Source organism: Ochotona curzoniae, unplaced genomic scaffold, assembly GCF_017591425.1.
Source record: "Ochotona curzoniae isolate NIBS_2020 unplaced genomic scaffold, NIBS_Ocur_1.0 contig_2688, whole genome shotgun sequence".
Taxonomy (NCBI): domain Eukaryota; kingdom Metazoa; phylum Chordata; class Mammalia; order Lagomorpha; family Ochotonidae; genus Ochotona; species Ochotona curzoniae.
In genome coordinates, this window is record NW_024465553.1 from 16,240,992 (window position 1) to 16,257,385 (window position 16,394).

Below are 16,394 nucleotides of genomic sequence, written 5' to 3' on the forward strand. Positions count from 1 at the left end.
AGCTTTCTCTTAAAGGGTCTTTTAGGTAAACCCAGTCCATCAACCACACTTTTGGACCCAGGAGTCACATTCCCAGTATGTGTCCTCCTGGGCAGGCGGAGATACAGATGGGGGACACCCACACACTGACCACCTGTGAATCGCTGCCAAGATGCTAAAGCCAGAGCAGAAAGACCAACTGCCTACCCATCATGTCTGCCCCCCGTGTCCCTCTGCGGTCCCTAGGGTTTGCTGTCTTCAGAAACTCATCCCCACGTATGAGGGTCAGGAGGACAAGACTTTGTCAACTGAGGGCCACCTGATGGCCAAATCCAACCCTGGACATATGTGCGCATGCACACCTACACTCGTTTGCCCATCCCATTCCATGTTGCCTGAGCAGCAGCAGCTGCCTGCCAGCTCTGCACCATGGGGAATGGGAAGCGTCACTTCTGGCTGTGGTTCTGAGTTCAGGGAGTGCTGGGAGCCACCCTACAGAACAGCCAGAAGAGCTTTATTCACTGCACAGAACAGTGGTTGGTCCCTGTGGTCTGACACTGATGCGCTATGCTGCTGAGCCTGGGTTTCCCTCCAGTCAGGTACACCTCTAGCGGCCCTGGGTCCCCTGTGTGCCATGGTTTGCATCCTCTCCCTCCCCCAAACAGATGCTGGCCCAACTCCTAGATGGAGCCCTTTCTGTGCGTTCCTGTGGAGAGCATACTGCGACCTGCTTCGTTCTCCAATACGCACGCACACGTGTGTGGCACAAGTCCTGCATTTTCATTCTTCCCATTCTGCCAAGCCAGTGAGCCGCTCACATGGACGTGGGCCATGGCATTGCAGAGAGGCGCCTGTCATCCTGTGTTTTGAGCATGCATGCTTGTGATGGGAACTTTAGTACGTCCTGGCATGACCTGCAGATTTCAGGGCACAAGCTGGGGTGGAGAGGTTGGGCCCTGGCTCGGCCAACACAGCAGCAAGTGATTCTCCTTCTAAAACAATTTGAACTTATTTTGTATTTACTTAAAAGCAGAATAGCCAGGACTTGACCTGATATTCCTGCAGGGGGTGGATGCAAGTGCCCCAGGCTGCGGCTTAACCTGTTGTACCTGAACATCCACCCTGCAACAGGTTGATTTTAAGGAGCTTCAATAACAACAATAATAAAAGAATCAGCAGTAGTGGTTGAGTTTTTAAAAATCAGGGAGGCCAATGAAGCAGGTTGAGAAACCTCTTAGTCTCAAACTGCACTGAGCTTAAGGAGGACATAATGTCCAGTACCGGGGAGAATGGAGTTGAGCTATTAGGGGTTCCAATGTGTCTGTCCTTAAAGAATTCATTCATTTTTGCTTTCTAGGTATTTAAGGCCATGTAGATGTTGCGTGACTCTGCTGACCACAGGCAAAGGGGTGAAGGACACAGGGCAAGAGTTAAGCAAGGAAGACCAGGAGCGTGAGAAGGAGGGACCCGGGGTGACAGAGCAATGGGTTGTGAGCTCCTCTAGTTCCACTACCAGCCTGGTGTCTCTCGGCCCTCCCAGCTTTGGTGCTGGGTTGTGTACAGCCCCCTTTACCTATTTTCCCTGTTGATGTGGACAGAAAATTGAGCAATTACCCTTAAACTCGGAGCTCTCAGATCATCCAGATTGCTACACTTGCAGAATTAAGTCCCCGATTGCCCCTGGCTAGAAATGGCTCAACTCAGCTTGTCCTGTAGGAATTCAACACTTTTTTGGTTGGCTGGAGGAATTTATTATTCCTAAGATTGTGATATATTCAATTCTGTCAAAACCATGCTTCAGGATGCAAAGGTGCACGGCTGTCCCCAGTGTGGACGGCGCATGCCCAGGAGCCAGGGTGCCAGAGGGAGGGAGGGAGGACCCGCTCCCAGTGTTGGGTCATGCTGCCGTGCTGCAGATAAACACAGGAAAGATTTCTTTCTTTCTTTCTTTCTTTCTTTCTTTCTTTCTTTCTTTCTTTCTTTCTTTCTTTCTTTCTTTCTTTCTTTCTTTCTTTCTTTTCTTTCTTTCCTTCTCTTCTTTTTTTTAACCTCACTTTCATAGACTTTCTACTTTTTAAAAAGACATATTTTTGGGTCTCATAAATTATAACTTGAATTTAGCTTAGTGGCAATATTCGATTATGTTGCATTTAGCTCTACATGAGAGCTGAATCCACAGCTAATCATGAGTTCAGAGATGATTTCAACCTTCATATTCATCTTGTTCATTTTAAGGCTAAAGAATTTTTCTTCCATTCGTAGGGGACTTGGTAAAACTTACTTCAGAGCTTTCTTTTCCAAGAGCTGCATCTTAATCCTGACGAAGAACGAATGGGAGCAGGGGAAGCTGAGACGGCGAGGGCACTGGCACTTGCAATCAGCTCTCCCCTCCAAGTCCTACCCCAATGCCTAAGGTAGCTTCTACTGTTGTTTCAAGTTGAGGTTTATAAACCTCTTCTTCACTCTTCACCTCATGCACACAGGTTTCCAGCGGTCTGTCTCTCTCAGCACTCTGGCAACCTGTCCTTCCTAACTAGCCGTGTGACTATTTGCTTACCTGCCCCGCCCCACCTGGACTGGAACCCCATGAAGTGATGACAATGGATGGATGTCTTGCATCTACTTGGGCCAGCACTGCTGCATTTGCAAGAAGTTGGAGTCAGAAGCTGGGTAGGAAACGCAGGCATCCAATGTGGAATGCGGGAGTCCTAATGTTAAGTTAAACACCCATTTTCCAGCTCTTCCAATATTGCAATGTCTTTCATCTTCCACATTTCATCTCCTTAACAATATCACGTGTCTTTAGAGTGCAGCCCCACATGGTCATGAAAGAGATTTTACATCAACCTCAAAAGGCCCAAGAAGTATTTCTAAGTTATAATTTTTAAAAAATAAGAATTGGTAACTTGCAAGCCATTTCATCCCTGCCATTCTTTCTTGTCTTACCCTCTGCTGTTTCCTGTGATTATGTGCTTGTCCTTAGAGCCAGTGAGTCTGTGGCCTGCTCGGTCTTGCGAACAATCCCCCTGTGGTACCAGTAGGCTTACCCAAACCAGCCCAAACTGTCTCCATGATCTCAACAACATTTCTCATCTTCAAAGCTCCTTTCTTCTTCCTTAGATGGAAAAAGAATGGAGTCTTGCCACTTCCTCCCTGGGTCCCACGAGAAAGAATGCATGTTCCCCAGAGAAGAATGGGCGCCACGCAGCAAGTGTGACACAGAGAGGCCGACTGCTGAGAAATGTTATCTAGAAAGGTGTGGCTCCCAAGGACGTTCTGCAGAAGGCAGGAGGGAAAGAGACGGGCATTTTCTCATCAGGTCAGAAGCTCCTGGAGTGCCAGGGCTGCCTCATCCAGCATAATCTGTGGCAGCTGGTGGCAGGTAGGCCATGGGGTCACTGCACGAAACCCTGCTGGCTTCTTGAGAAATGCTAACATCTGAGGCTTCTGGGGTCCTGACCAAATATCACTGTTTATTTTTTTTTAAATTGTATTTATGTATTACATCTACTTGAAAGGCAGATAGATAAACAAATGGACACCCAGAAAAGTAGTTACACAGGTGGACAGGTGGCTGAATCAATTTGCTATCCATTGGTTCATCCCCCAACCCCACCTCAAACACCTGCAACAGCCAGGGGTTTGCCAGGCTAAACCCAGGAGCTCAGAGCTCAGTCAAAGTCTCTCACACAGGCACCAAGAACTCAATCACTCAAATGCTCGTCTTCCGTCTCCCAGGGTGAGAGCCAGGACTTAATCTCTGACACTCTGATGTGCGATGTAGCCACCCTAAACTTTACCGGAACCACTGGGCAAGATGCCTGTCCTTTCTTATTTGTGCTCTCTGAAAGTCACCTTCTCTTTTGGGCTTGCTTCTCCTGCCTCCCCTCCCCCGGAGGTCAGCCCCTTCCCAGGTGATAACACTCCCTGCCAGGTCACCTCATGGAGTCCAATGTGGCTTGATCATGGGAAAGTTTCCTCGCATGTCCCCATGATCTGTTGAACGTCACTGCTGAATGAGAGCTCATGGATGACTCAGGAGCGTCAGTGATGTAGTCTCCCCACCCACCGGATATTCTAAGTTCAAAGGTGCAGCCTTTACCAGCCAACCAAGTAATTCTCTGAGCAAAGATAATTCCAGAAACTAGTTAGATGTAACATATGATTCTTCCTGCATAATGGATTCTAAACATTCACACACAGGGAAATGGGCTAAGTCAAGTGTGAAGTGTAACATATGAACTGATTTTCCATTAACAGACTCCAGCGTGGCTGCATGGAAAGCAGATTTATGCTGCAGAAGAACGCATCCTTCCTAGAAGGCAGAGGCAAGTGTGTGCTCCGGCAAGAAAGGGCTTTACGCTCCACACCTCCAGCCAAAACAAAGGCCAAGCCACAGACTTCACGGGGAAAGGATACCAGAGGTATTCTCTGCAAATAAGTAGCTTTCTGCTTTTCTTCCTTAGCAAAATTTCACCAAGCTCCCTATCCATCATTCTAGGCACTCAATGTTACACAAATGCATTAATGCATTCCACTCTCACAGGAAGTCACCAGAAAACATGAGGGTCATTTCCTTCCCTTCAGCGCAGAGACTAATTAGGGCTCTGGGATCAAGCTCTGTATTGAAATCCAGCCACTGACTAGTTGTGTGGCCTTGTGCAAGGTTGTCTTTCTTTACCTAAGTCTTCCCATGTTTAAAAATGGAGACAATGTACAATCCAAGCGCTTATCAACAGATGACTACACTGTGGTATGTCCATACAATGGAGTCCTGCGAAGCAATACAAAGGAACAGACTGACACACACAACTTGGGTGAATCTCAAAAGTATCACATTGAGTGAAGAAAGCCAAGGCTTAAAGTTTTCATACATAGGTGTCCTACGATTCTAGAAAATACAAACTATTCCACAGTCTCTCACTCACTCACTCACTCACACACCCCACATCAGGAATTGCCCAGGGCCAAGGCAGGGGAGGGATGGAGCTGGAAGAGGCAGGAGGAATTTTAGGGGGTAATGGGCATGTTCTGTGCATTGACTGGGCTGGCAGTTTCACAGGGTACAGCCACTATCATAACTCTGACGGCATGCTTTAACTAAGTACAGCTGACTGTATTTGAATCTGACCTCAGTAAAGCTGACAACATCAAGTTTTGCCATAGCATTGCTGGGAGAGTTAAACGAACACTAGACCTGGGAGCTGGCACGTGGCAAGCGTTTGGTAATCCATCATGAAGATGGTGAGCAGGACAGCGAGTATTCTCTTGGGAGTTGGGAGCCTGGAGTTTCTCTTGGAGCCTTGCTGTGCTGTGTAATAATCTCTAAGTTTCAAATTTGTAACACATTCAGTGACAGATGTGGACAGCATGGCCTGCGGAGTTACCCAGAGCTGCCACAATCTGACTGAGGTGGCACCGCCAGGACGGCGGCCGGTATGGCCTTCTAGAAATCAGCATTTATAGTCTATTTATAGTCTATATCTATAGTCTTCTGAAGGCTCTGCTGCAACGTGTAAAGCTATCCTGCAACACATAACATTCTCCACAAGGCAAAACAGTGGGCAACATAGGATGATGTGGGATTTCAGATGTCCACTGAGAGAAGTGAGGGAAAGATACGGGGCAGGGCCGGGCAGAGCCGGCGCAGGACACCAGTGAGTAAACCATCTGGACATCATGGACTCAACTGTTCTCTGTGTTTCCACTTTCCTGCCAAAAATCTCCAAGATCTTTTTTTTTTTTTTCCTTTTAATTGTATGTTTTCTAAGTTACAAAGCGAGTCTGCTGGTGCTTTGAACAATTACTAGGGTACCTGGGAGTTGAAGGAAAAGACCCGCTCCCCACTCACCACTAAGCCCTGCTCCATCTTGGCCAGCTCCTCACACTACACATCCCCTGCCTTCAGCACCTCTCCACCATGCCTTGGCTATTCCCACTTGCAGAGAGATGATGGTAAGAAAGACTGGAACACACAACAGGAGCACTGAGTCTCCGGGGCCTAGGGAGTCGGGTGACATGGAGAGCTACAACGACCAAACTTCTCTGCATGTCATAAAAACTACAAATTTAGAGACTCGAAAAGTTCAAGCCGGATAAACACAAAGTGACCCACACCAAAGTGCACCGTAACCAAAGGGCTGAAGGTGACGGAGAAAGCCAAAGAAACGTTCCAGGCAGCTGGAGTGGGCAGAGGCAGCATTACACTCAGGAGAGCCAGGAATGACCGCCGGCTTCTCATCAGAAACAACGCAGCCCGGAAGACAACGAGCTATTGAAGATGCCCTAAGAAACAAACATGTGTCCTCCTGGAAAGTCCTCACTGGGTGAAAAACATGGGCGTTTTTAGACAGACAGGGCTGAGGGAATTTGCTGCTGCAGAACTTACTCTACCCAAACAGACAGATAACGGGTAAAAACAAAACGACGCCGAATAGAGCTGAGGATCTACAGAATGCAGTGGGGAGTACGGATACCTGCGAGCACAGGAGCTCAGCTTCTGTCCAAGCACAGCTTTCCTGCTGCCAAATGGAAATAATTATCTACATGGCTGAGTCTCCCTGTCCCCAAACGCCTAGGACCAGAAGTATTTGAGTATATTGAAGACATACACGTATACTGAATATATATATGATATATATTGTATATGTGTATATATATATATATATATGTATAAAACCATCATCTAAAATGCACTCGAAGTCTAACACACTTTATGCAGATGGTCATGTTACACTCTACTGTTAATGTGCGACTTGTCACATACAGTCGGGTCTTGTGGCCTTGTGTCAGCATTCAGAAGGTCTTGGATTCTAGAGTCCCTTGGTTTTGGAGTCCAGGGATACTGAGCCTGCAGCACTTCCTCCTAGGACTGTGGTGGAGGTAGCTTTCCTGTGTACATTCTGCTCAGACAGTGCCTGGTGCATACTATGCACCTGGCACATCCGCCATGGTGACCACGGTGCAGAAAGCACATCTGAGTTAGGGAGGCAGCAGGCCACGACACAGGACAAAGGAGGGGTGATGTACTCCACGCAGGGGCGGTGGCCCTCAGTGAGGTGTGGAGATGAGAACCAGCAGGTGTGGGCGATGGGGCCTCCGCCACAGCCCAAGCAGTGTCGGAGGGTGTGCCGGGGCTCCCCAAAGCTCTACTGACTCCCTCCCAGGGCACCCGTACCTCCTCTGTCATCGGATCCATCTGGGCTCTGTTGTTTGAGATGCTGATTGTCCCTAGAAAAGAACAGGAGAGCAGCAGATGAATTTCAAACACAGAAAGCAACAACCCCGGTTTGTGCTATGTCCCCTCTAAAGAAGGCCCTGGGTCTGCCTTCCTCCAGCTTCTCGGTCAGCCCTAACAAGGCCCCTGGGTCTGCCACGTCCAGCTGCACAGGCTGAGTGAAGCTGGCCCGGAGGGCGGGGATGCTGAACACTGGGACACAGTGAGTGCTCCTCCCAACCACCGCAGGGCGGACAGAAGGTGGCCCTGCCTCCACAGCCAACTTTATCTAGAAACCTGCTTCTTGTTTGGGGCTATGACGTGTAAGACACGGCTGGGCTAGGAAGGCTGGCATTGCTTCTGCCCACCAAATGCTACCAGGACACACAACTCTAAGAACGAGCTGGCAGGAGCTCCAACGTGGGCATCACCGGCAGGATCCAGAGCTGCCCGTGAAGGTCTCCTCACTGCAGGTGTGAATGAGGGAAACCTCTCCCACGAGCTCGTGCCTGCGGTAGGAGGACGCAAAAGGAGCGCCAAGTGGGCAGCAAGCTTAAGGAGAACTGGCAAAGGGTGGGTTTCTGTACAACAATGTGCGTGCGAAATCACCCGTGGGGTTCTGTATGGCAGTGAATCCCCCACAGGCAGGAGTACAACTCAAGGGGGCTTTCTGAGCTAAAGCCCCCCTTCTCAGATTCACTCCACCTGCCCAGTTCCCACCAGAAACACAGAGTGCAGGTCAAGGTTACAAAATCTCGTTCAGTGTGTGTGTGTGTGTGTGTGTGTGTGTGTGTTTAAAGATTTATTTGTTTTTAGTGGAAAGTCAGATACACAGAGAAGAAGAGACAGAGAGAAAAGATCTTCAGTCCGCTGATTCACTCCCCAAATGGCCACAATTGCCAGAGCTAAGCTGATCTGAAACCAGAAGCCAGGAGCTGTTTCCAGGTCTCCCACGCGGGAGTAGAGTCCCGGGATTAGAACCGGTGCCCATATGAGATCTCAGCGTTTGCACGGTGAGGACTTTAGCCACTAGACTGTCGCACCGGGCCCGTTCACTGTGTTTTAAATCACCAGTTACAACTCACTGGTGAATCATGAAGTCAACTCAGCACCTTGTCACCAGCCTTTTTCTTTCTTCTCACCACCCCCACCCCCCTTTTTTTAATAGCATAGAAAAGACAGTATGCCCTAAAGGGTGAGGTTGGGTATGATGCATGCCCTTGGCATGAGATCTAAGTGTACACTGAGCCTGCCACCATGTGGAGGGTAGCTCTAAGCAATCACAGACAGACTGACGCCAAACAAACCAAGAGCAGTCTAAAGCTGGCACTCCGACACCCAGGGGCCACCTTCTTTCCCACTGCCAGGAAGCAACCGTCAGTGAGGGCCGTGTGCTGTGGCCCCAGACCCCCGGCAGGAGGTGCACAGAGATGCCACCAGCATAGCCCAGCGCTCGCCCTCTGCAGCTGTCTCGCAGGCCTCTGCAGCAGGAGTAGTGGTTCTCAGAGGGTTGGGCGCCCGACAAGACCCACAGTCCTTTCAGGCAAATGTCCTTCCGCACACAGGTAACCACTGGGAACGAGCTGAGACAGGCTTCAATAGCACCGTTTAATAAAAAAAAAAAAAATTATCTATTTATTTGAAAGGCAAAGACAGATACACAGAGAGAAATAGGAGATACTGATCTTCCATTTACTGATTCCCTCCCAAATGCTCACACGAGCCAGGAATTCCATCTGAGTCTCCCACGTGCAGGCGGGATCCACGTACCTGAGCCATCCCCAGGTGGGCACGGCTACCTCCCCGCATGGGCACGGCTACCTCCCAGGGTGGGCACTGCCATGTTTGGTTTTGCCCACAGGGTATAGTTATTGAAGAGGTTGAACCTACAATCTGGGGACTGGCGTGGGGACACAGTGGGTGAGGCCACTGCCTGTTTCACAGTACTGGTTTGTATCCCGCCTGCTCCGCCTCCCATCCAGCTCCCAGCTCACGCACCTGGGAAAGCAGTGGAAGAAAACCCAAGGGTTTGGGATCGTCCACCCGCAAGGGAGACAAGATGGAGTTCCAGGCTCTTGAGTTCGGCCTGACCCAGTCCCAGCCATTGTGGCCATTTGAAAAGTGAATCAGTAGATGAAAGACATTTTTGCCTTTTCAAATAAGTTTTTAAAAAAGTAAAAAAAAAAAAAAAAAAAAAAAAACCTATCATCTCAGTCTCCCACCTTGCACTCTGGATTTCCAGCACTTTGTCCTATGCCTTTTCAAGAACCGATTTTTCTCACGTCCCAGGGACACCTGAATATTTGCCCATATTCAGTGGGTGGCTATCCCTTCTTCTTCAAGAAGGCAGTGGGAGTTTGCCTCGCAGTAGGTTCTCCGTTTAAACAGGCAGTTCTGAGGCACTGTGCTGGACAATCACGCCTGGGAAACTTCTTCAGTGTCTGTGCGCCAGGTCCTGAGTCCCCAGGCGTTCAGAGGTAGAAACTTCTAGAAATGGGGCCTAGTCTTGATAACAGTAACACTGAGACCTACCTGCTTCTCACTCCTTTTGAAAGATTGATCTATTTGAGAGCAGGAGAGACAAAGAGATCTTCCATCGACTGGTTCACTCCCCAGATGGCTACGACAGCAGGGCTGGGCCAGGCTGAATCCATCTCCCACACGGATGGCAGGGGCCCGAGGCTCTGAGGCAGCCTCTGCTGCCTTCCCAGGCATGTTAGCAGGAAGCTGGATTAGAAGCAGAGCAGCCGGGACTTGAATCAGTACTTGACACGGGCTGCTGACACTGCAGGCGGAAGCTGAACCTGCTGGACACGACGCTGGCCAACCTCTTCCTTCTGAGCTCTCTGCCTGCTTCCACCAGGAGTGTTAATAAACGCAGCCTTGACCCAAGGGCTGTGTGAGCGAGAAATAGCAAGAGGCTGAATGCTACAGGAAGAGCAGTGTCCGTGGCTGAGTGACCCTAGGTTGGCTTTCCTGGGAGTCACACAAGAGTCTGAGGTGTTCGTGAAAACTAAGCAGGTGATCTCCAACGATCGATTCAGACGCCTGCTCAGCAGTCAAGTGCAAGCCACGGGGACTCCGGACAGCTCACTAAGTGCCAGGCTCCTTTCTCAGGCCTGTTCCAGGATGCATGAAGGCTCTGGCGGGACTGCAGCAGGGAGTTTTACCTTGGGCTGTGGGAGGTAAGCTTCCCCTTCCGCCTACACCTCGTGGAGCAGGTCATGGGCCAAGGACACACAGGCTTTCCCTCTTCCCAGTGACACATCCAACCCATCAGTGCCAAAAAGGCTCAGTCATGAAGCTACTATGTGCTTTCAATACCAGCCTCTCGGGCAGGGGACGCCAAGGTTGAGGCATGTCTTAATAATAAAACCCATCTGCTTCCCACTCTTTTAGGGGTTGGCATTGTAGTCTAGCATGTTAAGCCTTTACCTGTGATGCAGGTTCGAGACGCAGCTGCTCTACTGCCTATCTAACTTCCTGCTAATGTGCCCGGGAAAGCAGAAGACAGTCAAAGTGCTTGGACCTCTGCGCCCACACAGGAGACCTGGAAGAAGCTCCTGGCTCCTGGCTCTGGTCTGGCTCAGCTCTAGCCATTGCGGCCATTTGAGGACTGAACCAGCAGATGGAGGACTTCCCTTAATCTCTCCTTCCCCCTTCCTCTGTGTTTCTAGTTTTTCTAGTAAATAACAGGTCATCATTTAAGGCCCATCCCACCCGTTTCTCTGTAACCTACAGCTGTGTGTTTCCTCCTCGGCTGGCGACAGGCACCCGCAGTTCTCAGGAGAAGGCCCTCGTGTGCCTGTCCTTCATGCTGGCCACACTACCCACTGCAGGGTGACAGCTCCTGCTGAGTGCCAGGCGCTGTTGCTATACCATTTCCTGCCATTACACAAGGGGTTTTCATAGAAAGTTCATGAAAGATGTATATTATGAAACAACGGCATGGATTCCAAAACGTTTGAGCCAAAAATGAACTCAACTTTTAACTCTATTTTTTTTTCCTTTTATTTTTGATGTTTCCATAGTTGATTAGGGGGGGAAGGGTCAAGGATTAGGGGAAAGTGAGTGAGATCATTGTCTCCAAATTTTCTTTTTCCTCTTTCTGTATCTGGTGGAATGGGGGAGGTGAGAGGAGAAGCCGCACCCTGCCTCCCACCCGCCTCAGTACCCGGGGATGGGGAACGGCCACCTGATGTCACGCCAGGGTCCCTGATGTGCAGCATGCTCCGAGGGTTCTGCTCTAGCGGTGTCAGGAGTTCTGAAATGCTGTCGATCTCATCAATCCGAGGATCAGGAAAACTTTCCAAGGTCCAATTGGTGTGACTGCGGGCATTGCAGGCTGGCCCAGCCCAACCTGTTCCCAATCCCAGTACTCATGAGTATTGCGGGAGGCGGGAAGGGGTTCCATGGCCATGCCTAGCTCAGCCTCTCACTACCCTCAGCTCTTGAACAAAGCAGCAGAAATTGCATTTCCGTAGGGGAGAGCCCACATATCCCCCACAAAATCTGCCCCTAGACCTAGTTCCTCACATGATTAGTGTCATGGCCTAGCCTAGCATCACCTGTCCCCTGTTCCAACTCTCTTTGGTGGGTCCTGTGATCTAGCCCTGCCAGGGAAGCCCCCAGCCCTAGTTTTAGTGTGCCCTGGTGAGTGGTGGTCAGCATTGCTAACTGCTCTGTCTCAGCCCCCTCACTTATACGTAAGCAGATGGAAGCCCCTCAAACGTCATCCCTCACCTGCCACTTACTCTTCAATGGTCCTCCCCCCACCCATCTCCTTACCCCTTTTCCTGATCAATCCACATTCCTTGTACTCGGCAGCACATGGGTTCCCCAGCACAGTCTTCTGGTAGGGTGGGGTGCTAGTCTGGAGTTCTGCCTGCCTGGCACATATGCTGACCTGGGACCTGAGCCCTCCACACACCCAAAATCCAGGCCTATTCAAAGGTCCCCAAGCCCAGTCCACCAGCACAGCAGGCCAGTATACTAACCTTGGGCTCTCTTCTCCCTTCCTCTCACCCTGCCTGGGAGCAAGCACATGGGGACGAAGCACCAGACTTGCTACATCTGCCTGGATGTGAGCCCATAGGTCCCCGCATGCCCCTACTAACGTCATCCTCCAGGTTCCCTGCAAGCCCGCCACCACAAAGCGCCTTAAACTCTCTGAAGGATCCTTGCATAATCAGACAAGTTAGATATAAGATTATACATGATCTTATCTTTAAAATTTATGTACCTTCATTTGAAAGGCAGAGAGACAGAGTCCTCCCATCTGCTGGCTGACTCCACAAAATGCCTACGACAGCTGGGGGAGGGCCAGGCGGAGTGGGATACTCAACCCAGGCCTCCCAGGGCAAGGGCAGGGACCCTCAGACCTGAGCGTGCTCGTCTACCCGTCCCTGGGTCTGCATTAGCAGGAAGCAAACTGGGATTCCCCAGGCCCTCCATCTTGAACATATGAGCATCCCAGATGGCATCTTAACCACTGTGCCAGAGGTCCACTGCCAGTATCTGATTTAATCAGCGTCCTGTCTTATATAACTCACTCTGTTTCACACGTGGGGAGGGTTCAGAGAATCACCTAGGGTCATGGGTCCCTGGCTTGTAAAGTAGCAGAGTCAGATCAGCCTGGAGCTGTGTGGGTCCAGAGTTCCTTTTTGACCCTTGTCCAGGAGTTACCGGCAGTGCCAGGCTCTGGGAAATGTTCTTCCTACACACTCAGCTTCAAGTGCGGGTAGCATCTCCTGAGACAGGGACACACTCTCAACTTAGTGTAGGGTTGGGGCTCTGTTGGGAAGTTAATGCTGGCTTCACTGCTCCCTGTCTCACTGACAACACCGCAGTTTGAGATACAGCAGGGAGATCCCGGACCTGTCCAGCGAGGTCACCCTCCTCTCCCGTAGTCCCTTCTCATCGCGTCTCCTCTGGTCGAGCACAGCGGCTTTCTTTGGGACTCCGAGGCCACTCTGATGTTCCATGGCATGATTTGGTCTGCACAGGACAATCACTGTCCCACTAATGCATCCCATATCTGGAGCCATGAGGGACCACAAAGGACACTGAAGGAGGAAGCACTGCCAGGCATGGAGTTGGCTTTCTCCGTGAACACTGCTGGCTCAGTGGCCAGCCATTGTGACCCTGAGCCCCTGGAGAAAGGAGGGTGCAGTTATGACACCCCCCCAGCTGTAGCTGTCAGCTCCTGGGGCAACCCAACCCTCTTCACCTACTCCCATCCTTCATCCCATCCTGAAAGCCCCAAGCTCTGCCATGCAGTGGGCTGTGCGCTGAAGGGCGAGGGACAGGCCTAATGCAGACATCATCACCGCGCAGACGGCTCTCCAGCGTTTAATGGAGTACTGTGGAGCTGTAAATGGAGATGAAGCACCACGGCTCAGGGAGCGGCCGGGGCGCTGTCTTTATGCAGCGTGACGACGCTCGTTGGCTAATTAGCCACCGTTAACCTAGCTGAGCAGGGGACATAACTGGGATAAATGGGGGGAAGTGTCCTTGAAGTCACTTCATCTCCACGGCACAGGCTACACCCTAGACTCGCCTCCTCGAGCAAGAGAGGAACAGGCACTCGACCGTCCAAAGCCCAGGGCCCTGGGATCTTGACTGTCCCACAGCAGGCCCTCTGGTTTGCCTGTTCCCTCCCATGCCATGGTCTCTGACCCCAGGAAGAATGGTGAAGGGGGTTCAGACAAATGGTTATGGTGCCAGCAGACTCAAGCTGAGAGCATCTGCTAAAGCTACAGACCGGCCCTCATGGGGCTCCTGTGACAAAAAGAAGGGGTTCTATAGCCGGGGTGGCGGGGGGGAGAGGGCAGGGAGTGACAACAAATGTATACAGTAGAGCAGGCTGGAAACAGGAACGAGATGCTGGCTCACATGGGACCACTGGCACCTTCACGTTTTAAAGACGAGCCCCTCTGCAGAGGAACGACAAATGCAAATGTCCTTCTCCTGCCCTCGTGTTCTGCCCTCGTCAGGATCTCACATCCAGTAAAAACAAATGTCCAGGCTGCCTCCTGAACACTGCTGAGGTCCACCTTGCCGAGGCCTGGGGCACCGCAGGCATTCTGCCCCAGTCCCAGCCCAAGGACCCACGCTGCACCTGCTAAGACTCATAGCCTGGCCCCAACCTCACACCAGCAGCATATGCAGCTGCAGTCTAGCCACGCTGGCCACAGAGGGTCATGTGGTGAACTGGGTAACTGGGTCCCTCTTCTCTAAGACGGCCTGCCATCCTGCTCCAGAGCGAGAGAGCCCTCCTGAATGCAAGTCTTCCTTGGTCCACATTTCTCTCATCGCCAAATTCCTCCTTGCCCTCAGACCCTGGTTCTTGCCAGGCACCCAGCATGGATCAGCAGTTACTGCATTTTTCCCCTTCTTTGGGAGGCAAGCAGCTTTCCTCTAGTACCTGGAATTTTACACTTTGGGGTGGCAGGCCACTGAGATCACAGTTCATCAGTAAGGTGCCCAGTGGTAAACTACAAACTCAGGGCAGTGTTGGCTGGCAGATGCCGAACTCCACCCACTGGCGGAACTGGCGCACAAGAAGGCAATTCCTGGGTGAAGTCTGCCCCCTGCTGGTGAGATTAAAAGTGACACCTTTGTTCTGATTCAAACTCTACTTAAGGCCACATATTTATCAAGAAGATGAGGGGCCAGAATGACTAAAATAGGCAGACATAGTTTAGTAGCTAAAAAAAAAAAATCAGACATGGATACATATAAAAATGTGTGCATTCACCTGCTAACAGGAAAATGTACACGCTGACACTGCTCAGGGATTGGGGGAAATGACGAGCCAGAAATTAATTTTCACAGTGTTGATTTTTTACCTTCAAGTCCCTTATGTCAACACACCAAGATTTTGATGCGTTGTACCCAACTAGCATGCAACTCGCCTTACATTCAGCTGCACAAAAGCAGCACAAGAGGGGTTAAGTGGAAGAAGCAGCTGTTCCTCCTACTGGGATAAAGAATGAGGCAGGAAAGCAGCTGGGAAGAAGCAAGGAACTGCTCTGTGTTCCCAAGTTCCAGCTCTATGCTGGCTGCACCTGCTGAGCTTTCTCTCTAAACAGCTTCCTTAGTTTTAGCGCAACAAACTTACTACACAGAAAAATCTCATGTTATCACTCAGGAACAGTGCCTGTAAAACTCAACACAGTAAGTTCTTTTTAACACACATACACACACACACACACACACACAAACACACACACACACACACACACAAAATTTCATTGTAGTATAACTAGGCTGCACCTGCTACTCTGGGACGAGGGGAGACTAGCATGGCTAAGGAAGTGTTAAAGACCAGCATGCAAATTTTCCACGGCTGTGATCAGAGGGGTGATGGCTAATGGGCAAGACAGACAGCGTGAGCCTCGATGCTGGTCCTGGGACATGGAGGATGGAGAGAGAAGTGATACAGGAAGTGGTGACCAGGGTGAGTAGCAATGGTGCTTCCACGGGTCTGGGGAGCAGACTTCTCAGGAAATGAGGGAACCTCTGTTGAGATAAGTTTTTAATTGCTGGATGGACAGGGTCTTCGATGATTCCTGCCGAGAATTTTCAGTTGGAGAAATCTGCAAAGACTTCCTTCTGGTCACTGACCCACTGATTTCTCTGCTCCTGTTTTATACCCTGTGATCCCTATAAACTCATTAAGTCTCCTGGCAAACCCAGTGGGGCCACACAGGAGGAGGCTGATGGCGAAGCTTACTCACTGCCACTGCACCTGAGGCCACTGAGGGAGGGCAGGCCCTTGAGTATGTGTGGGGGGCTTCCTGGTGAGTTCTTGGTAAATAGGAACCTTGGTTTGGGGGGGTCAGCATTATGGCACAGTGGGCAAGTCACAGCCTGTAACACCAATATCCCATATGAGCATGGGTTCAAGATGTGCCTGCTTCACTTCTAATCCGGCTCCCTGCTAATGCGCCTGGGAAAGAGGATGGCCCAAGTACTTAGGCCCCTGCTACTCATGTGGGAGACCCAGATGGAGTTACACACTCTTCGCTTCGGCTTGGCATAAATCTGGCTGTTGCTGCCATTCGGGGAGTGAACCAGTGGATGAAGGATCTCCATCTCTCTGGTTTTTGCTAGGTTTAAGTCTGCCTTTCAAACAATAAATAACGTTTACAAAAGTACATGAACCGAGAACATCTTGGCACTTCAGAACATGGTC

At 50.6% G+C, this 16,394-nt stretch overlaps 1 protein-coding gene across 1 annotated transcript in view; it reads right to left on the reverse strand.

Annotated features, from left to right (window-relative positions):
• Positions 1-16,394, reverse strand: part of IFT43 (intraflagellar transport 43) — a 67,368-nt gene that overhangs the window by 9,821 nt on the left and 41,153 nt on the right. The window contains exon 4 of the mRNA XM_040975591.1: positions 7,157-7,209. Coding sequence (XP_040831525.1) covers positions 7,157-7,209 — 53 coding nt within the window. The remainder of the gene's footprint in view (positions 1-7,156; positions 7,210-16,394) is intronic.